The 22,898-nt window shown below is 35.7% G+C and overlaps 2 protein-coding genes across 2 annotated transcripts in view; one reads left to right on the top strand and one right to left on the bottom strand.

Annotated features, from left to right (window-relative positions):
- Nucleotides 1-11,141, bottom strand: part of ATP6V0A4 (ATPase H+ transporting V0 subunit a4) — a 65,956-nt gene extending 54,815 nt beyond the window's left edge. The window contains exon 1 of the mRNA XM_074267805.1: nt 10,928-11,141. The gene's annotated coding sequence lies outside the window, so the exon portion shown is untranslated. The remainder of the gene's footprint in view (nt 1-10,927) is intronic.
- Nucleotides 10,342-20,593, top strand: TMEM213 (transmembrane protein 213). Its single transcript, XM_074267807.1, has 3 exons — nt 10,342-10,560; nt 17,756-17,821; nt 19,161-20,593. The coding sequence occupies exons 1-3, from the start codon at nt 10,479-10,481 to the stop codon at nt 19,328-19,330; spliced, it is 318 nt and encodes a 105-aa protein (XP_074123908.1). The 5' UTR covers nt 10,342-10,478; the 3' UTR covers nt 19,331-20,593.
- The last annotated feature ends 2,305 nt before the right edge of the window (nt 20,594-22,898 follow it).

The following is a 22,898-nucleotide window of genomic DNA, read 5'->3' as shown; positions in this document are numbered from 1 at the left end:
TGCCTTTTGGTACTAAAGCCTTCCTTCTGATGATTATCTACAATCTATCCTTATTTGTACATCACTGTATGTATATTATCTTTCTCATTAATTCGACTGAGTTTCCTGAGAACAGGATTGTTTTTGTTTTACTTTCTTTGCTTCCCCATTGCTTAGAATCATCCTGGCACTTAGTAAATGCATTATATATATATATATTGATTTGAGTTACTTGGGACATAAATTCTAATTTACTTAGCTATATACTTTTGCATGTCATGACTATCGTCTCTAAAACACCATCTTTATTGCTTTAACAATTTTCACCACTGGGCTACTGCTATAGCTTCCTAATTGATCTCCCTGCCTCTGGTCTCTCTCCTCTTTAGTCTCCATCTAGTGGCCAAATGGATGGTTCTGAATACACATCAGAGTATTATCACTATCTTACTCAAATCTTGAATGTCTTCCCCTTAAAATCCAGAATCTACTGTCTGATATTACTTCAATCTCCACAGGATGGCTCCCACCTTCCTTTCTAGTTGCTGTTACATGATACTCCCCTTCATAGATACTAGACTGCCAGCTATTTCTCCCAGAAGACATTCTGTCTCCTGTCTCCATGAACCATAGGTAGTACAGGTACTCAGATTCATTTTCCTACTTCCACTGGCAGGTATGATTCCAAGGAAATAGCTACCTATTTCTCCCCCTCAAGATTCTTTTTTTTTTTTTTAAGTTTTTTTTAATTAATTTTATAATTATAAAAAAATTTTTGACCGTATATATGCATGAGTAATTTTTTTTTTTGTAACATTATCCCTTATATCCATTTTTCCAAATTTTCCCCTCCCTCCCTCTATTCCCTCCCCTAGATGACAGGCAAACCCATACATTTTACATGTGTTACAGTATAACCTAGATACAATATATGTGTGTAAATACCATTTTCTTGTTGCCCATTAAGTATTAGATTCCAAAGGTATAAGTAACCTGGGTAGATAGATAGTAGTGCTAACAATTTACATTCACTTCCCAGTGTTCCTTCTCTGGGTGTAGCTGTTTCTGTCCATCATTGATCAACTGGAAGTGAGTTGGATCTTCTTTATGTTGAAGATTTCCACTTCCATCAGAATACATCTGCATACAGTATTGTTGTTGAAGTGTATAATGATCTCCTGGTCATTTCACTCAGCATCAGTTGATGTAAGTCTTTCCAAACCTCTCTTTATTCCTCCTGCTGGTCATTTCTTACAGAGCAATAATATTCCATAACCTTCATATACCATAATTTACCTAACTATTCTCCAATTGATGGGCATCCATTCATCTTCCAGTTTCTAGCCACTACAAAAAGGGCTGCCACAAACATTTTGGCACACACAGGTCCCTTTCCCCTCTTTAGTATTTCTTTGGGATATAAGCCCAGTAGTAGCACTGCTGGATCAAAGGGTATGCACAGTTTGATAACTTTTTCCCCCTCAAGATTCAAAGGAATAACTGAGGAGATGGAGGGAATTTTCTTCTACTAGTAGTTTTCCATATCTGGAATGCACTTCTTCCTTATTTCCATTCTCATAATCCTTAAAGTTCTTCAAAGCAGAACTCAGGTGCCCCCTCCTATAAATGACTTTTCCTGAGTAGTTGCTAATATTTTTTCCATCTTGAAATTTTGAAGTATATGCAATATTGACTAAAGGATTAAAATGGTTAGAGTACCACTCTAGGAATGAGGAAGACCTAGTCTTAAGTCCTGCTTCTAGTATATAATAGCTAAATTACCCTGGTCCAGTTATTTGTATATTTTAGCAGTGCCAAGCAACACTGAGATTGCAAAATTCATGTTGATCTGCATTTGTAGAGGGAGATTCCTTATCTGGAATTCCCTGCTCCAGTGAAATTATTTGTGTAATTCAAAAATAATATAAAACATTTGCTTCTCTGTATACATTATGGGGCAGCTGGGTGGTGCATGGGATAGAGCACTGAGATTGGAGTCAGGAAGATGAGTGAAATGTGGCTTCATCTTTGCCAAGAAAACCCAAATGGGCTCATGGAAAGTCAGACAAGATTGAAGTGACAAAGAAAATAATATATGTTGTATCCCTTCCATCAATCAATAAGCACTTATTGAGCTCCCATTTATTATGTGCCAGGAAAATGAAAATTCCTTGAAGGCAAAAGTGGCTTTATTTTTATCTTTGTATATCTGGTATCTATCACAGTGCCTTTGTGAATAGAAGACCTTTAACAAATTCTAGTTGAATAGTTTAGAACACAAAGCTGGATGACTGTTCATCATCAGCCATCACTTTGATAATTTGATAAGAGGATTGTGGTATTTCACTATCAAGAGAATTGAGTAAAAACCAAAATGATACTTTTCAGCAAAGGAGCATCTTATCTGAAACTGAAGTGAATGTTCACAATCCTTTCATTTGTCTAGACCCAAACTAATGTCTCTAACAATGGACCATATGAAGTTTAATACTAAATATGCTTTTTTTTTAAAAATTAGCTTACCTTTAGGATGTCGCATTGGAATATGTTGAGGTAATAATCACATTTAAAGGCTACATTTAGATATGAATTAGGGCATTCTGATGTACAGGAGGAATATGACAAAAGGAATTAGAATAACAGAACCAGCAAGAAAAAAGGACTTCAAATTTGTGTGCTTTTGGGCAAAACATTTATCTTCCCTAGGACTCAGTTTCTTTATCTATAAAATGGGAGGGTAGAACAAAATGTTCTCCATATTCTTTTATATGTTTTAAATTCCTTAATTTATAACAATAATAACTTGACAGGTAGCATTTATATAGCTCTTTGAGGTATAAAGGCACTTACTACCCAGATTTTGTGATACTATATAAATTTGTGTTCCCTCCCCACTTCTTTTCCATGTTATTTCTTTTGATCCTCATTCACTAAATGAGCTTTTATTAAGCACCTACTAAGTTCCAGGCACCAGATTTAGCCCTAGGGATACAAAGAAACATGAAAGACCTCTTCTCAGGGAGGTCAAATCTAATGGGGAAGATGCAATTTCTGATGTTCAAACAAACTATATTCAGGATAAATTGTAGGAAATCCACAGAAAGAAGAAACTAGCACTGGGGGAATTGGGAAGGCTTCTTATAAAAGGTAGGAATTTAGCTGGGCCTTGAAAGAAACCAGGGAAGTTAGGGTGAGGAGGAAAAGAATTCCTTACTACCCCTAGTGAAGTAGATTCTCTCATAGAGGAGGACTTTGAGATTGAGACAGAATTTATTTCTGATTCCATGGGGAAATCAGAGGCAAACTGCCAATTAGGGTTGATTAAGCACTTGTCTTTCCAGGATTCTTATTAAGGATTTTCATGTGCTGGGGAATTTCTCTAACTGGCACTTAGGTTCATGAAAGGATGAGACTTGTAGTTATCTCTTGGCTCCTGGAGAATGGAAATTAACTAAAACTTGAGAGCTTCCTTTGTACCATATCCTTGTACCTGGGATTAGGAAGAGATTTTGCATAAGCACATGCCTCAGCTGTGCAGGATCATTTTACAGAATGTCAGAGAAGCACATAACCCTTCAAAAAATAAAATTGGTAGTAAATAAAATAAAGGCTATCTCTCTCTGAAAATGCTTGCAAGTTTAGTTAAAAGAATAACACAAATCTAATGAAAAATCAAAATCTTACCTTCTAAGCTATTGAGCTTGGAAATGAAATAGTGAAAGACAAAGCTAGTGTGGAAATGGAGTAGCCATTTTTAAAAAGAATATGTGAAAATTAAGATCTTTAAGAATATCTAGATGATAGTCATTGATCTTATGACTGAGAGATCATTCACTAATTATCAGTTGGAAATCTTTAAAAAAAAAAACAATTCCTTTTTCTTTTTCAAAAAACATGCAAAGATAGTTACAAACCTTGTGTTCCAAATTTTTCTCCCTCCCTCTTTCCTTGACCCCCTCAATATATGTTAAGCATGTGTAATTCTTCTATACATATTTCCACAATTATCAAGCTACAGACAAAAAAAAAAAAAAAAAAATCAGATCAAAAGGGGAAAAAATGAGAAAGAAAAAACAAGCAAACAAACAACAAAGGTGAAAATACTATGTTGTGATCCACATTCAGTGCCCATTGTCCTCTCTCTGGATGCAGATGGCTCTCTCCATCACAAGTCTATTAGAATTGACCTGAATCCCCCCTTCCCCCTCCATTGTAGAAAAGAGCTTCCTCCATCACAATTGATCATCACATAATCTTGGTGGTGTTGTATTCAATGTTCTTTCAGTTCTACTCACTTGACTTAATATCCACTCATGTAAGTCTTCCAGGCTTTTCTGAAATCATTTTGCTGATCGTTTCTTACAGAACAATAATATTCCATAACATTCTTAGACCATGACTTATGCTGTCATTCTCCAACTAATGGACAACCACTCAGTTTCCAGTTCCTTGCCACTACAAAAAGGGCTGCTACATTTTTGCACATATGGGTCCTTTTCTTTTTTAATGATCTCTTTGGGATTCAGACTCAGTAGAGACACTTCAGCCAGAAATCAACTACACCCCTTCTTGCTTAATGACTCTACTACCTATTATTATAGCCTCATAATTTAGGACATTGTGAGTCTTAATCTCTTTATTTCACAGATGAGAAAGCTGAAGATCCAGAGAGCTTAAGTCAATCAATTGAGATTTCTTGTTGTTGTTCAGCCCTGTCAGACTCTTCATGATCCCATTTGAGGTTTTCTCAGCAAAAATCCTGGACTGATTTGCCATTTCCTTCACCAGTTCATTTTACAGATGAGGAAACTGAGACAAATAGGGTCACACAGTTAGTATCTGAGATCAGATTTGAATTAGGTCTTCCTGACTCCAAAATCAGTGCTATCCACTGAGCCACCTAGCTACCTCCTATCTAAAATGTTCAAGAAGGAAAAAAAAAAAAAAAAAAAAAAGGGATAAAGTGTCCCAAAAGTCTTAATCCCATTCTAAGCTATTAAAATTAAAAACATATTAAGATTTTTAGGATAACGTCTATCTTTTCTTTTATTTGTTCTAAAAATTCTTCCAAGACTTCCCAGTGCATAAGAGGCATTTAATAAATATCCAATGGATTGAATTGAATTCAACAAGGATCATCACGGTGTTGTGTGGTTAGAGAACTGGACTTGGAATCTATCAGGCTTTGTGTGACCCTCAGCAAAGCATTTAATCTCTCTCTTCTTCATCTCTGAAATGCAAGGTTAGATTCCATAGCCTTTTTAAGGTGCTTTATCTCTAAGACTTTGATCCTTTGGTCAATTGTTAAAGGACTCTAATCCTAGTTTCAAAGAAATTCAGACACCCATAGTTTCAGACTTCAGAGTTTTCCATGGACTCCTTTAAGCACGATCCCTGATTTATCCAGGATGAAATTACAATCAACTTACTTTCATACAGATTACTATTTCAGCCATATAAAAGTAGCTAATAATAGCTCACATTTATATAGCACGTTTTACTATGTGCCAGGTACTATGCTAAGCATTTTATAACTAGGATAAATAGATAGGTGACTTTCCCAAATTCATCCAGATTCATCAGACCATTTTGGCCTGAGACCAAATTTGAACTTGAAAAGATGAGTCTTCCGGACTCCAGGCTTGATACTCTATCCACTGTCCCATCCAGCTGTATTTAAAATACTTGTAGGTCCTAAAATCTCAATACCACTATCCCAATCCAGGATCTGAACCTGACAACCAAATCTTCTTCTTTATCCTCCACGGGCATGGAAACAATAAGAAAAGGAATCATCTCAGAATCCTAATATGACCTCCTCTTTGTTCCCTGCCCTTTAAGTTTCCCCACATCCCCACACCCAATTCTCCACAAATATGATTGATGTGATTAATGAAACGCACTGACAGGGAGCACACACAGTTCATCTCCCAGGACACTGAAATTGTTATTGTCAGTAGGTGTGGGGAGTGACGGGAAAATCTTGTTCACACTCACTGTCCACTTTCTTCTGAATAGAAGTGAATACTCACAGGAAAAAGTAGAATGATTACCAATTTATAATTAGTTACAAATGAGCAAAGAGGTAAAGTGACTTCCCTATAACAACACTGAGGGTAATGATGCTGAATTTGAGTGACTAGTGGGGTTCGTTAGCCCCAAAGCCCTCCATCAGCTCAAAATTAATTTGAAAGGAGGAAGGGGGGAAAAAGAAGGGGAAGGGAGAAATAAGTTATGAGCAAAGCTATAACTAAGAAAACAGTACAAGTGTCCTCAAATCAACTTTATAATTCTTGAAAGAAATGTAAATTAGGATCAATCAGCGGAAAAGAGAGTTAGTTACTGTAATACCTCACAGATAGATAATATTAACAATTTTGTTGTTCAGTCATCTCCAAATCTTCATGACTCCATTTGGTTGGGGTTTTTTTGTTTGTTTGTTTTTTTTTAACAAAGATATCAAAATGGTTTGCTATTTCCATCTGCTCATTTTACAGATGAGAAAAATGAGGCTTATTTCTGAAGCCAGATTTGAACTCATGAAGACACATCTTCCTGACTCTAGGTCCAGAATTCTTATTTACAGGAACACCTAATTTCCTCTTATTCTTGGTAATTTGGTAGCAAAGCTTCATTCTATGTTGGTCAAGCTATGCATGAGTTAAATCCCTTGACTCTCAGGTGTCCTTGAATAAAGGCATAAAATTATAAATTTCTTTGGTCAAATAACAGTTTGGCCCCAGACAACTCCTTGGCCACACCGACTTTCATTTCCAAGTATATGGACTAAAACTGAAAAAATAAAAGTAGCTAATTTGTTTTCATGAATGTATTTAGTTTTTGCCATAACACCTTACCTTAAAATTACTTTCTGGGAACTCAAACTTGTATTTACCAAACAACAGACCAATCTGACCCCAAACATAACAGCGCCAATAGAAATACCTCCCACAAAATGATAAAATAGAAATAAGTGTAGTTCTGAGATGTGGGAATTTAATCATCATAGTCACCCCCAGAGGGGGCTTCCAATGCTCATTAGTTGCTTTGTTGTTCACTTGTGTATGATTCTATAAGACCCCAAATGGGTTTTCTTGGCAAAGATACTAGAGTAAATCCTTCTCCAGTGGATTAAGGCAACAGAGGTGCACCTCTGTCCAAGTCACACAGTTATTAAACATCTGAGGACACATTTGAACTCAGAAAGAAGGGTCTCTGTGATACCAGGCCAGTCACTTTATCCACTGAGTCGTGCAGAGAACATTTTAAGGTCAGAGTAAGGAAGGAAGGATAGGAAGCAGCCAGGTGACTCAGTAAATAGAAGGCTGGGCTAATTAGAAAGTTCAACTCTGTCCTGGGACACTTATTAGCTGTGTGACTCTGATCAAGTCACTCAATGCCTGTGTGCCTCATTTTCCTCATCTGTCAAATGAGCTGGAGAAGGAAATGGCAAACCATTCTTTGGGAAGAAATGGCAAACGAGGATCTTTACCAAATTGGATCACACAATGTTGGACACGCCTGAATAACAATATCAAGTCAATAACTCAGGAATAGTGACCAACATGAGAGCAAGGAGCAGGAAAGAATAAATAAAAAACAAACAAACAATTAATTAATTAACTAATTAATTAATTAATAGATAAATAAATAAGGAATAGGACAGTTAAATAAATCTCTTTAGTTCAATATGAAGGAAATTGAGCCCCACAGATTTTACATGACTTCCCCAAGATCACAAAGCTAGTAAATAGCAAAGTTAGGTTTTGAATCTAAGTCCTCTAAATTCAATATTTCTGCTTTCTGATGACCAGATTCACTGAATTCAGAGAAATTCCTCACCAGGATGAGCCCAAAACAAGTCCCCAAAGCAATTTCTGGGATCTCATGCATGGCTGGTGAGCTTTGTCATCAGAAAGAGTACCACACTGGTGAAATCTTGGATTACTACAGTGTTATATTATTCTTGAGTTTCCCCTCTCTGTCCTCTCCTCCCTGCATTTTTTTCCCCTTTTTTTTATCAAAGTTTTAATTTAGTTGCTCTTTTAGACATTTAATTCTTAAAGATGATGTTATAGATTCCAAAAGATTGAGGCAATCTCTTCAGATAATCAGACAGTACCTCAATGGAAAGTGGTTTGGATATCACAAATTTTTTCCAAATATTTTTGGCATCTTTGAATCTTTTTATATCCTATCTAGAACGCTTAGTACATCACACTGCTTTGGGGGAAAATATCAGAGAAAGAAAGGTACATGGTGTGGCAAAAGAGTCCTGCATTTGGACCCAGAAATTCCCAAGTTTAAATCTTGATTCAGTTATTTACTATCTTGGTGACTCTGGGCAAATTATTTCCCCTCAATAGACTGTGGTTTTCCCATTTTTATGATGAGGAGGGTGAAGTAAAGCATATGATCTCTAAGGTCATGACCAAGCTCTCAGTTCTGTGTTTCTGCTCATTAGAAAAATTATTGCCATAATGTGGATTAGTTGAAAAAACTCAGGATTATTGAAGAAGAAAGGACTTAGGGGATATTCGATAGCTACTTAATTAGAGCTGTTCAAGAGTGGAATGAGCTTTCTTAGAGCATAGTGAGCTCCTATACGCGTCTTTCAGTTAGAAGCTGAATAGTCCCTTTTTGAGGATGTCACAGGTGGGATTTGTCTAAAGGTGTGTGTTGGACTAGGTGACCTCTGAGGTTCTGTCTTATTCTAATTATATGAAATTTATGAGAACTCTGGACTGCTAGGACAACTTGGACTTTAGACGAGTCTAACAAAGTGATGTAAACACATAGTTAAAACAAAGTACCCTGGAGAGGCACAGAACAAAAAGATAGGTGACGTCCAAGGGAGAATATAAATTCCTTAGCGTGGGGTGGGAGGGAGGGAGGATTATTAGCTTATTCCTTTGCTTCAATTCTTTCCAACCTTCCAGCCTTCACAAAAACAAGTACCATTGTCATAAGGGGACTCAAATGAAATATGAAGAGATTAAAGTAAAGTAGTCCCCTATCTTAGGGAGAAAAAAAAAATACATTCAGCATACAAGTTCTACTGAAATTGAGAAGCCAACACCATTTTATCACTCTGAACTCACTGAGGGTAGAACTGTAGAAACTCATCATAGATTTAGGAACTGGAAAGAACCTTAGATATCGTTAGATCCAAATTCTGAGTTTTTACAAGTAAGAAAAATGAGGCTCAAGGAGGTTAAGAGACTTTCTCAACACCCTATGGCTTGCAAATATTTTGATTTGGGTCTTCAAGCCTAGCATTCTTTCCAAGAAAGAATGGAAATTTACCAGTTACCATAATGGCTCACATTGTGATTATATAATTAGTTTATAATTATAATTAATATGAAAGTGATGGTTCCCTAACTATAGGGGAAGGCAGTATGAGGTTGCACTTGTTCAGGCAATAATAATAATAATAATAATAATAATAATAATAATAAGAAATCCGTAGCTGAAAATTTTTGTAGTTTGGATTTGGAATTAGAGACCTGGGTTCAAAACCTGACTGATTATCTATGACCTTGGAAAAACTGCTCAACTCTATAGGTCTTGTTTTCCTTCACTTTTTTTTTTTTCTGATGCAATTTGGGATTAAGTGACTTGCCCAGGGTCACACAACTAGGAAGTATTAAGCATCTGAAGTCAGATTTAAGCTCAGGTCCTCCTGACTTCAGAGCTGGTACTCTATTCACTATGTCATCTAGCTTCCCCCTCCCTCACTTCTTAATTGAGAGACTTGGTGCCTTTCAGCTCTAAAATTCTATTATTTAATAGAGCAGGTTTGTGGCTGGGCAATACCAAGCCATCTAACCCTAAAACTTTTAATGCTGTAAGAAACCTAGAGATCACCATGTCCACTCCTTCTTTTACAGTTGAGGAAACCGAAGGTGAGAGAAGATAATTTCCCTAAATCAACACAGGAAGTTAAAGGCAGAGATTAGGTGTGGAACTCACTGTCTCATGAGTTATTACACTCTCTTCCTCTGGAAATTATTTGGCATACTTTTTGAATTTACTTAATATACATATTTTGTTTCTTTTTCCTTCCTAGAGATAATATAGTAAACATTTATATAGTGCTTTTCCTGCTACATTATTTGATCCTCACTTAACAGATAAAGAAACTGAGGCTAAGAGAGATTTAGTGATTTACCTAGGGCCACACACTCAGCAAGTATCTGAAAATTAAGCTGATATAGCCAACTCAGTCCCCTGTTCAATAAATTAGCAAAAACAAAACAAAACACAAACTCCTCCTTCAACTTCCCAAACTTCACAGTTTAAAAGTGGGGGGAGGGAATTCTTTCTTTTTTCCACAAGCAAGAGCAGCTAGATGGGAGTTCACTTTGCTCCACCCCTTCTCTTTTCTTTTAAACTGGAGAGCAGAAGTTTTCCTGTGGTCTGCCAGAGTCATTTTCAAGGTTTCCAGAGGACACGCGATACAAGGCCAGTCTGGACAGGTGTCTGCCATCTCCACCATGAAGCAGCTTTCCTCTGCAATGTACCTTCCCATCAGCCTCGTCCTCTTGTCTGCGTCCTTGCACACAACTTGCTTAGCAGGTAGAATTATGTGTTTGTTCTCCACAGAGGAGGGAGGAGAGGGAAGAAGGGAAAAATCAAAACACAGAAAAAAGGAGGGAGGGAATTTGGCCCAAGAAAAAAAGAAACAGGTCTTTCAGTCCAGAGAGAGCTGGGAATTGGGGAAGGGGATGTTTTTAGATTTAATTTCCTGTTGATAAAGATCAAATTCCCCGGACTTCATCTGGAGCACACTCATAGATGTGCTGACATTTCTCTTCTGAAATGTATCCAGCTTTTCTTCACCATTGCTAAGAGCAAAACATAAAAAAAAAAAAAAAAAAAAAAAAAAAAATTCCCCAAACCAATGGTTGAATTAATTCCAAAATATTTTTATTTTGTTACTTACCAGTAGCTTCTTTCCTTCCCTAGAAGGTCAGTGAAATGACTTTTCTTTTCTCTTTTTGTCAATCCCTACCTCCAATGTTGTCACTGACCCGGAGTCTTCCAGAGACTGTCAGTAGAGGGCTGGCTAAGCTTCTTTCCACTCTTTGGGAATAGACTATGTCTGTTTACCAAGGACAAGTTTAGCCTAATTCTCAGAGGTTCATTATCTCTAGTCTGGCCAGCAGGTGATGAGAGTGGTTTTTTGGTGTTTTTCTGTTTTGTTTTGCTAAAACAACTGGCCAATAGTAGGCTGACTATTATATATATTGTCTCCCAAGGCATGGAAGGGTTGAGATCTGGATCTTAGTAGGAGGGAACACCTTTACCAATAGAATCATGGATTTTATGGAAGTATATATGTTTATTTAAACATCTTTATTTTCTTCTGACAACATGCTAAGCCCCCTAATATTGCTTTCTTTCCTTCAAAATAAATAATTCCTTTTATAGCTCAATGCTTTCTCTAGTTAGTAGACCATCTGATTTATTCTCAGATAAAATGAAATAATATCCTCATATGACAAGTAGAAAAAAAATTAATGTACACAAAGGTTAAGAAACTCCCTAGGATAAATTACATTGTTCATAACATCAAAGGATCAGAATATTTGCATAGTGCCTTCTAGGTTCCATGCACTTTTTAGAATATAGGTCTTAAGAGGTGAAGGGAATTTAGAGATTATTTATGCTCATTTTACAGATGAAAAAACTGAGGAATCAAATTTCTCTATTTTTCAGGATAGTATTCCACACCAGCTACTCTTTTTTTTTTTTTTTTTTTTTTTTTTAAATCATAGCTTATTTTCAAAATATTCACAAAGATAGTTTTCAACATTTATCCTTGGGAAAGCAGCTACTCTGAAAGTGTAATATGAGGAACTTCTGGAGTGACAGGTTCTTAACTATTTTCATAATAATTCTAAGTCATTTCCATTTATAACACAGTAAATATTTATAGATATAACCCACATAAAGCAAAAGCTCTTTGAGGATATCCTTAATAATTGAGAATGTAAAGGGGACCTGAAAGCAAAATATTTGGGAAATGCTTCTCTAAACTTATTTCCCAATTGCCATCAGTAGCAAATTTTCTTTTTTTTTTTTTTTTTTTTCCCTGAGGCTGGGGTTAAGTGACTTGCCAAGGGTCACACAGCTAGGAAGTGTTAAGTGTCTGAGACTAGATTTGAACTCTGGTCCTCCTGAATCCAGGGCTGGTGCTCTATCCACTGCGCCACCTAGCTACCCCCAATAGCAAATTTTCAGTGGTCCACAAAACTATTACTAAGAGAAATCCTTGTTTTTTCTTTATAAATTATTTTTATAGGGGCAGCTAGGTGGCCCAGTGAATAGAGCACCAGCCTTGAATTCAGGAGGACCGGAGTTAAAATCTAGTCTCAGACACTTAACACTTCCTAGCTGTGTGACCCTGGGCAAGTCACTTAACCCCAGCCTCAGAAAGAAGAAAGAAAGAAAGAGAAAAAGAAAAAGAAAAAATAAATTATTTTTATAAATTAAATTTATGTGTGGAAAATACATGAATATATGCATAAATTATGCATGTAATTTTAAACCACAATTAAACTGAAATTCACTACTTGGATTTTGAAAATCAATTCCAAAATATAAAGTACGCGTTATAGTATATTAACTTTTCCCTCTATGCCTTTCATTCTCTATTCACTCCTGTACATGTATTTGTGTATATAATTTTCTTATATATAGTCATCTCTGCTATGATGGGTTTTTATTCACTTTTCATTGTTTCATCTTTTTTATTCCATAACACTTGCAAACATATTCCAAAACAATTGATTGTGCCATTATAAAACAACTTATCCAGGCCTTTTCTATTGAAAATGTGAATATGAAAGTGTTGGTTCCCTAACTACAGGGGAAGGTAGTATGAGTTTGCACTTGTTCAGGCAAATGTGATCATACTATCTCCTTTTTCTTACAATTTTTGCCAACTTTCTTTAAAAGTTTTACTCTTATTGTAAAATTTTTTGATTTTTGTACCTCAATAAAAAAATTTTTGAGCAGTTAGCACCTAATATATTATTCATTTACATATTGTATACATTTATTACTGACTTTATTGTTATTGGGTTCAAACTTGACCCCATTTGAGATTTTCTTGGCAAAAATACTGGAATGATTTGCCATTTTCTTCTCCAGTTCATTTTCATGATGAGGAAACTGAGGAAAACAGGGCTAAATAACTTGCCTAGAATCACACAGCTAGCTAGATCTAAACTCAGGAAGCTCAGTCTTCCTGATCCCAAGTCCAGTTTTCTATCCAGTATGCATTTTGTAAAATATTCACAAGAACACAAATTTTAAAAAGATGTAAGAAAAGATTCCACTATTTTAATTCAATCAGCAATGGATCTAGGTCTTTGTTTCTCCCCAACTCTTGAATTTTTTTCAGTTTTACTTATTCTTTGCCAATTTAATAGGAATGAAACAGTACCTCAAAATTTTTAAAATGGCTTTTTAAATGAAAAAGTTTAATGATGATTTGCAATAATACACTTCCCCATATTTCTAAATTTTCTGTTCACTATTGTTGACCATACCTTAATCAGTGGGAACTGGATATTACCCTTGACTTAGAGCAAATTCCTTATAAATTTCAGGTAAAACTGTACACACACAATCTACAGAGGATAACTGGTCCACAGTATACCTTTGCTTTCATTATTTCTTTCTCCAAACATTGAATCTTTGCCCCCTGTTCCCTTCTCACCACTTGTTCTCCCTTATCCTGTCTTTTATCTTTCTGTGAGTCACTGAAAATCCAGGGGTTCTCAAACTTCTTCAAGAAGTAGAGAGTATACTGACATTTAACATATATTGGTCAACCTGACATCTGGGGCGGCGGGGGGGGGGGGGGGGGGGGGGGGGGGGGGGGGGGAATGAGGGGAAAATAGAACAAAAGGTTTCGCAATTGTCAATGTTGTAAAATTACCCATGCATATATCTAGTAAATAAAAACTATTAAATAAAAAAAGAAGAAGTAGAGCGTATAGTCAGAAAGTTGAGGATTAGATTAATTTGGCTTCATTACAAAGTAGACAGGAAATAACTACCAGGAATGTTTATTGTGGCAAGTTGTTGAAAGAGCCATGACGTATGCTTCAAAAGGTAGTATGACTAATTTGTAACAAACATGCTAGAATCTAAATATTTTGTCCTGAAAAGCAATCTTTATAGAAGAATATTTTCTAGTTCTAATGATGCTTTTCATACTTAAAACCATTTTTGAAATATCCCTATTGGAATTGCCTTTACAGTTTGTGATAATGTTTCTTTTAAAAACAAGTCCTAATGGTGGTGATTAAGTAAATGGACTCCAGAAAAAAAGACCATTTCCCTGGTAGCAACTCAAAATCTGAATGGATCTTGCTCACTGTAATAATTATAATAGCAATATACTAATAGTTGACCTCATGCTTAAGTTTTATCAAATGCTTTACATACATCATTCCACATCTTTTAAAGATGGAATTGATTTTTGAAAACTAATAAATTTTTGCAACTAACAATGAAAAGGTGAGTGAACAAGCTAGGTCTTTGGTTCAAAACCAAGTCTGAATTTAATTAATTAATTAAAATTGAATTTAAAAATTTTAAAAGTGAGATGCTTCATTTATGCTTTGTAAAATGATTCTCAAGTCTTAATTCTTAAGATAGGTGTCCTAAAATGTATAGATCATCATGAAATCATATAAGCAAAGCATTTTATAATTGAAGCAGCCACATAAATTGCCATTAGTAAATGTACAGACAGCTGTACATTTATTATGTCAACCTATTCCAGTATCTTTGCCAAGAAAACCCTGTATGGAATTATGAAGACTTGAGCAAAACCAAAATGATTGAACAGCAAATGTACATATCTACAAGGTGACTTTGAAAGGGATAATACTTATTTGGATGTAGAAATTCTTTTGTTGTTTTTTAATGAGTAACTTTACTTGATGGCTGTTTCTAGTATCAGAATGGTCACTGCATTGATCATAATTCTTAAGTCTTTCAAAGCTATTTGTCTTTATAATGTTATTATTCCTGGCTCTTTGCCCTTCATTCTGTATAAGTTCATAAGTCTTCCTAGGTTTCACTAAAACCAACTCTGACTTTTTTTCTTCTGGCACAATTGTATTCTATCACAGTGATAGAATACTTTGTTTACTTTCCCCCTTATGGATGAACATATCTTCAGGTTCCAGGTTTTTTTTTTTTGTTTTTGTTTTTGTTTTTAACCACCACAAAAAGAGCTGATATAGAGATACAGATCAAATTTTTTTATGTCTTTAAGATACATAAATAATAGTAGTGGGCAATGAGGTTGAGTGATAAGTCTGAAGTCAGAAAGACTCATTTAACTAAGCTCAAACCTGGTCTCAGACACTTACTGGCTGTGTGACTCTGGTTAAGTCACTTAACCCTGTATGCCTACTTTCTTCATCTGTAAAATGAGAAGGAAATGGCAAACCACTCCAGCATCTTTGCCAAGAAAAAGGCAAATGGGGTCATGAGGACAGAACTGAAATAACTGAACAACAACAACAGAATAATAATGGTATCAAACCTATATCACATGCAACATATTGATTGGAACAGAGAATCTGGCTTCAAACTCCTGTGCTGATACATGTCCGTGATTTCAACCACTTTGGTTGGGTCTCAATTTCTTCACCTGTAAATAAAGGGGTTAAACTGGATGGATTTTAAGATTCCTTCCAGTTAGAAATTTAGGACCCTATAAACCACCATCCTCCTCTTCAGCTGATCTTCCCTCCCAACCAACCCATCTCTGCATTTTTCAGATGTCTTATTTCCCTGGAATCTTATACGCCAAAGATTATAAGTGCACTGAGGCCCCTTAGCACCTGGGTGCTATCTTGAACCTGCACCTCAGGGTGAAGCATCTGGGGATCAACAGTTAGATACTTAACTCTTATACTAGGAACACAAAGTTTATCAGTACTTAGAGTTCCCAAATTCCACCTGCAATAATCAGGGTTTATTTTTCTGTAAGAAACATAACATCAATTAACTTTGGCTTCACATAAGTGAGAAACTATTTTCACTGTCCTTGGCAAAAAAGACTGGACCTCTCAAGAAAACCATTTTTATCATGAAGGTGAAAAGGGTTGGGAAATCAATTTCTCCCACCCAAATGCCTCTCCCCACCCCAATCTCCATGCCTTTCAGGTGTAAATAAATTACGTCAGATTACATCAACTAATTACAGTAATTGAGTCAAACTTTTGAGAAGCTTGGGGTGGGATAGCAAAACTTTAGTTAGAACTACAGTTTTATGCCTTAGGCTAAATAATAGGTCTCTTTTCAAACTAGTATTTCCCTCCCTACAAAAACCAAAGTCCCTGAAGGACACGGTGTCCTAAAATGGGAACTAGGGAGCTTTCTAGTTTCCTGCCATGCCAAGAGAATAGGAGGAATAGCATTATAATATGCTGGAAAGGATATCTTCAGACTTTATTTCTAAAGTCTATTGAAGGAAACACAAACAGAATATTTAATTTCTTCCCATCATATATACAAAAAACTTAAACCTGTAACCTGAGGACATGTCCTCCTTTCCCTAGGGCTACTTGAGAATTTGTACCATTAAGTGCCTGTAATAATGCTAAGGAAATATTAGAGATTCCTTAATGAATATATACATTCCATTCAAATTCATTTAATAGTGACTCAAATTGTATCGAGAGCTACAATCATAAAAAACTTTCACATTTATTATATCAGTGTCTTGTAATCACTGTAGGACCTTATAATCTCTGACACTGTGCATGCCCAGGAAGATAAAAATTTTGCTTAAAAGATGGTGTCAAGGATGAAGAAGTAGTCAGATAACCTAAAGTATATGTTGTGTTAATAAGCAGCTTGCAATATAGGCTGATTTGAAAACAAGTGATAAAACTGATTGAAACATTCTGGGCTTTGGTTTTGGTTTTAATATTAGTCTTTAAGAGGAAATATTGAACAGATAGCTGTTTGTTGAATAAGAAAGATCTGGGTTCAAATGCTATTGAAATCCATAAGACATTTGCTAGCTGTATGACTCTGGGCAAGTCACTTAATCTCTCCATATCTTGTCTACATGGAATATATATATATATATATATATATATATATATATATATATATATATATATATATATATATATATATATATATATATATATATATATATAGTTATGTACTCATAAATTAAATATAGACATTATTTGCTTGATTTCAAGGAACTTTCCAAACCTGGAGTGCCCCAGGTTGATGAAAATCTTGTATGCTCATTAATCTTCCAGAGCTGTTTAATAATCTGTAAAACACTGTAGATTCAATGACCTTTAGGCTTCTTTCCAACTCTAAGATTAGAGTTGATAGGATTAGATTGATTAGAAGGTTAAGTACTGTTAATGTTCTACCCATATTAGAGATGTAGAAATGAGCCATTGAGGCTGATTTGTTTCTGATCACAAAGCTAACAAGGAAGGCCCTTTCCTTTACCTTTCAAGATGACAGCTCTTATGAGTTGTCCTGAATGAAGAAGAAATGAACTTGAAACATCACCTGTTAAACCAAAGAATTCCATTTTCTTACAACTAGCATGTCTTTTACAAAGTCAACCTGTAATAGCAACTGCTATGATCCCCCTCCCTTGGGTCTAACAGTCGCAAGACCATCTCTAATTTCCAGGACAGTTCAGTAACCCTTAATTTTGCTGTATTGATTCTGCCTCTCTGTTTTGTGCTTGTTCTTTCAGAAACACACAACTTTTCATCTGTTCCTTCTCCTGTGACAGACTCAGCATTCATAGCACAGTGCACTAGTAAGTTTTCTACAGCTGCTGAAGCTCTCTATTGGTTGAATCCTCTCTATTGCTTAAGTTTCATTGATTATTGGGGATGATTATTAGGTTTCCCCACTCCTGGGTGGGGACAACTTTGTATACTGTCCATGTTTCTCCCTGTTCTCTAAAAGAAGCCTGAGAGATTACTGAGTCTCTCTATTAATCTATCTTCAGAGTCATTGGATGTAAGACTTCATGGAGAACCTAATAAACCAGTTATCTGGTGTAACTTGGGACAAGATGTCAGGAGATTGAAATACACATTAAATGGGAATATAACTTCTTGGAGACTCTAGTTTCCCATCTATATGATAAGGGAACTGGACATCTAAGATGTTCTCTAGCTTTATCTCCATGCCCCTACAATTTATATATTAAAAGATTATTAGTAGATTATAAAATAGTAGATTTATGTCCATTCTGACAATTTTTTGTTAACTTTTTTAGGAGATAGTTTTACCCTAAATGATATTTTAAAAACCTAATTAACCTTAGAAACAAAGGAAACAAATTTATATGATTATTTGTAGATATTTAAAAACAAACAAATAAACTTGAGAACAACCTCCAGGGAACTCAGAAACTACTAGATAGAAAATGGAAGGGCTAATTTATACATTCTACAGTGCTGTTAATTGCTGGCTTTTACTTTAGATATTTTATTGTGGGGTCAAACATCAATTTTTTTTGCCTATTTATGAACAGATAGAAGATGAAAAAAAGAGTAATTTTCAACAGTTCAATCATAATCCGATTTTGGGGTTCAGATTAGATGCACATGGACATTTGTTTTCTATGAATTACAGTAAAAATAAATATCTTATTCCAGGGAGGACCTTATATGTTAAAGTTAGAAAAAATCAATTTGTGTTTCACTGGCTGTGGTTAATACAAGATTAAAGGTTGAAAAATACAATGTGAGACCAAGAATTTAATGAGTTTATTTTCTCATAGATTGCTTAGTTTTGCCTTGTTCCACATAAGTATAGCTCTAACACTAGCAAGCTCTCTCATAAATATGGCTCATTTGCAGGGTGGAGGGAGCTGGGGAGAGGAGAGGGGTGGAGTATATGGGTGGGGGAGTTAGGGGTAGAGAGGAGGAGGGGTGAAGTGGGGGGAATTTGTGGAAAAGTCAGGCAAATCCATCCTCCTCAGGATAACAACCCAGAGTCCACATGATCTAATCCCTCTTCAGTAATATCATTTTGGTTTATAGAGGGAAACTCTCCATCTTCTATGGATAATTGAAATTAAATTATATTTATATGGGGAAGAGAAAAAGGAAGAAGGATGGTGAAATGTATCTCTTCTTCAATAGATCTAGATTTCTGCTCTAAGGCTGCCCAGTGCTGTAAGCATGGAATGGATGAAGATGGTTGGATTGCAGCAGCTATTGGCTGGAGTCTCTGGTTTCTCACTCTTATTTTGCTCTGTGTGGGTAAACTCAGAAAAATAACACCTGAAGAATCCAAGTACACACAAGCATGAAATTTGGGACTCCATGGGCCAGACTATCAAATTTCACCAGTTACCTAAATGAAGAAGGGAACAGAATAGCCTTGAAATAAGATTCAACATGCTTTTTAAAAAGGAGCAGAAGAAGAAAATGTCCAATTTCAGCAAGAATAATAGTACTTTTACACTTAGTTTCAAAGGGTTGTGATTTGGCCCTAATAGTTTTCCTTTTTATGTAGTTTAATATCAGAATTATTTCCATAAATATTTGCAGAATTGAATCAACAAGAAATATTTGTGAAATGCCCAGTTATGTTCCCAGCACCATCTTGACACTCAGGGATACAAAAAAAGAATAACCAAGAGCCAATCCTCAATAGATAAATGGTCAAAAGCTTTTGGAAGAATTGCAAAAAAAAAATCTGGAAATTAGATGGAATAAAACTTAAACTAGCATATAAATATGATAATTACTTCTACAATAGAAAAGAGGGAAAAGAAAATCACAAGATTTTTCAGCTCTGAGTGACTGAGAAAGCAAAAAAAAAGTTCTAGAGTTCAGGGAACATTTGCCTCCTTTGACAAAAATGAGGGGGAGACATATTAAGAGAAAATGTATATACTATCAGATAATAGTGACTATCAAATAATTTTATTTAATTGTTTTTTTTCCTTGTTATAAAGAAGGATTGAATAGGGGGGAGGGCAGGATAATGGTATAGACCTAGGAAAAAATGTGATGTAGAAGCAAAAGGCATCAATAAAAAATATTTTTTAAAAGTAGAAGACTTGATTGGGTACATTGCAAGCATCCAAAGTTATTTTTCTTTCCCAAACCAGTTCTTTCTCTTGGAATAATTGTATTGTCATTCTAGTCATTCAAGCTTGAAATTTGAGAGACATCTTGGACCACCCCCTCCCCCCCAATTCCTATGTCCAATTGTCAAATCCAGTCCTTATCTTTCTGAAAGTTGATTCTTCTATGGTTACATTCCATTCTCATTAACACAGCCTATAGGTCAATCCCTTGTTATCATGTAATTGAATTCAATAACTTCTCCTTGATCCCAGTCTACAATTTGTCCCACCCCAAATTCTACTCACCTACCACAAAAATTAATCATCATTTCCCAGGAGTAAGTGGTAAGTAGGAAAAGTCTGAGGATTCAGCTGAGAAGTTTACCCGTGGTGTTTGATAGCTATGTGAATTTGGCTAAATCAAGTAACTTCTATGAACCTCAGTTTCCTCATCTGTAAAAAGAGGGAATAATACTAAATAAAGATCCCTTCAAGTAAGTCTTTGATCTTATCCTCTCTGCTAATTTTTTTTTGGGGGGGAGGAGGTAATCAGGGATAAGTAACTTGGCAAGGGTCATACTGTATGTGTCAAGTATCTGAGGTTGGATTAGAACTCAGATTGCTCCATAACTCCAAGGCCAGCACTCTATCTATTGTGTTGTCCAACTGTCCTGATCTTCATTGTCTACTGAAACAAATGTTCAGTCATTTTCATTCATGTCCAACTTTTTGTGACTCAATTTAAGGTCTTTTTGTAAAAGATTAATATTAGAGTGGTTTTATTTTCTATTCCTCTACATTCAGTTGGACTAAGCTATAGTCTCATTCCCTAAACATATTTTGAGTTTTCACATTTCTCCACCTTTCTTCACGCTGTTCCCTCCTTTTACAGAGCCTTCTCCTATCTTTCTGCCTGTCTCAGTGCTAAAGCCCAAATACCACCCCCCAGGAAGGTTTTCTCCCATCCTGATCTTCTGATTTAATCTAATTTAATCTAATATTTAAGAATTTTGAATTGAACATGTGTATCTTCAACCCAACCTATCCAGAGTAACTCATCTTTTTTATTTAACTCACTCCTCTTTCAAACTATTACTGTTGAAGGCTCCACCATTATTCCAGTCACCCAGGATCACTACCTTGATATCATACTCAATTCTTCCCTCTCACCCCACAGAACTAATCAGTGGTCAATACTTGTCATTTTTATCACCATGACATCTCTCCCATATGTCATCTCTTCACTTACACTTACAGTTGCCACCCTGGTTTAGACTTCTCTCATCTGGATATTTCTCATTGAGTCTTTTTTGGTCTTGTTTGACCCTTTGGGGTCCGATTTCGGGTTTTGGGGGCAAAAATACTGGAGTAATTTGCCATTTTCTTCTACAGAAGGGATTATTATAATAGTTTTTTGTTTGTTTGTTTGTTTGTTTTTATAATTGCTAACTCCTCATCAAATATAAACTGTTTTACCTTTAAGGCTCTTCACAACCTGGCCCCTTGTTCCCTTTCCAGTGATTGCTTCCATTCACTTTGTGACCCAGCCACACTTGCACAGGGTACTCTGCTCTTTTCTTGATTTCCTTCTATTGGCTATCTCTCACACCTGCCTATTCATGCTGCCTCCTCTTCTAAGCCCCGGTTTCCTTCATCACTTCACTAAAGTATCACCTGAAAGAAAGATACTGATGCCTTTCCTCTGAACTGACATTGTATCTACTTTGCATGCATCTTGGATATGCCAAAAGTATCAAACACTTTGAGCTAAACACTGGAGACATAAAGACAAAATCATTGTTCACTAACAAATTAACTTTTTCAGGGAACATACTTTCTTTTTTTAATTTAATTTTTTTATTGTAGCTTTTTATTTACAAAACATATGCATGGGTAATTTTTCAATACTGACCCTTGCAAAACCTTTTGTTCTAACTTTTCCCTTCCTTCCCCCCACCTTTCCCCTAGATGGCAGATAGTCCAATACATGTTAAATATGTTAAATTATATGTTAAATACAATATAGGTACACATATTTATACAGTTATCTTGCTGCATAAGAAAAATTGGATCTAGAAAGAATGAAAAAAACCTGAGAAGGAAAACAAAAATGCAAGCAAAGAACAACAGAAAGAGTGGAAATGCTATGTTGTGGTCCACACTCTGTTCTCATAGTTCTCTCTCTCTGGGTGTAGCTGATTCTCTTTATCACTGAACAATTGGAACTGGTTTGAATTATCTCATTGTTGGAGAGGGCCACATCCATCAGAATTGATCACTGTATAATCTTGTTGCTATGTATGATGATCTCCTGGTTCTGCTCATTTCACTCAGCATCAGTTCATGTAAGTCTCTCCAGGCCTTTCTGAAATCATCTTGCTGATCATTTCTTACAGAACAATAATATTCCATAACATTCATGTACCATAATTTCTTCAGCCATTCATTCTCCAGTTGATGGGCATCCATTCAATTAGGGAACATACTTTCTAAGAAATTGGTGTTTTTGATGCATTGTTGGTGGAGCTGTGAAAGAATCCAACCATTCTGGAGAGCAATCTGGAATTATGCCCCAAAAGTTATCAAACTGTGCATACCCTTTGATCCAGGAGTGCTACTACTGGGCTTATATCCCAAGGAAATACTAAAGAAGGGAAAGAGACCTGTATGTGCCAAAATGTTTGTGGCAGCCCTTTTTGTAGTGGCTAGAAACTGGAAGATGAGTGAATGCCCATCAATTGGAGAATGGTTGGGTAAATTGTGGTATATGAATGTTATGGAATATTATTGTTCTGTAAGAAAT

Source organism: Sminthopsis crassicaudata, chromosome 5, assembly GCF_048593235.1.
Source record: "Sminthopsis crassicaudata isolate SCR6 chromosome 5, ASM4859323v1, whole genome shotgun sequence".
Classification (NCBI taxonomy): domain Eukaryota; kingdom Metazoa; phylum Chordata; class Mammalia; order Dasyuromorphia; family Dasyuridae; genus Sminthopsis; species Sminthopsis crassicaudata.
This window is presented reverse-complemented; position numbering and strand designations above follow the sequence as displayed.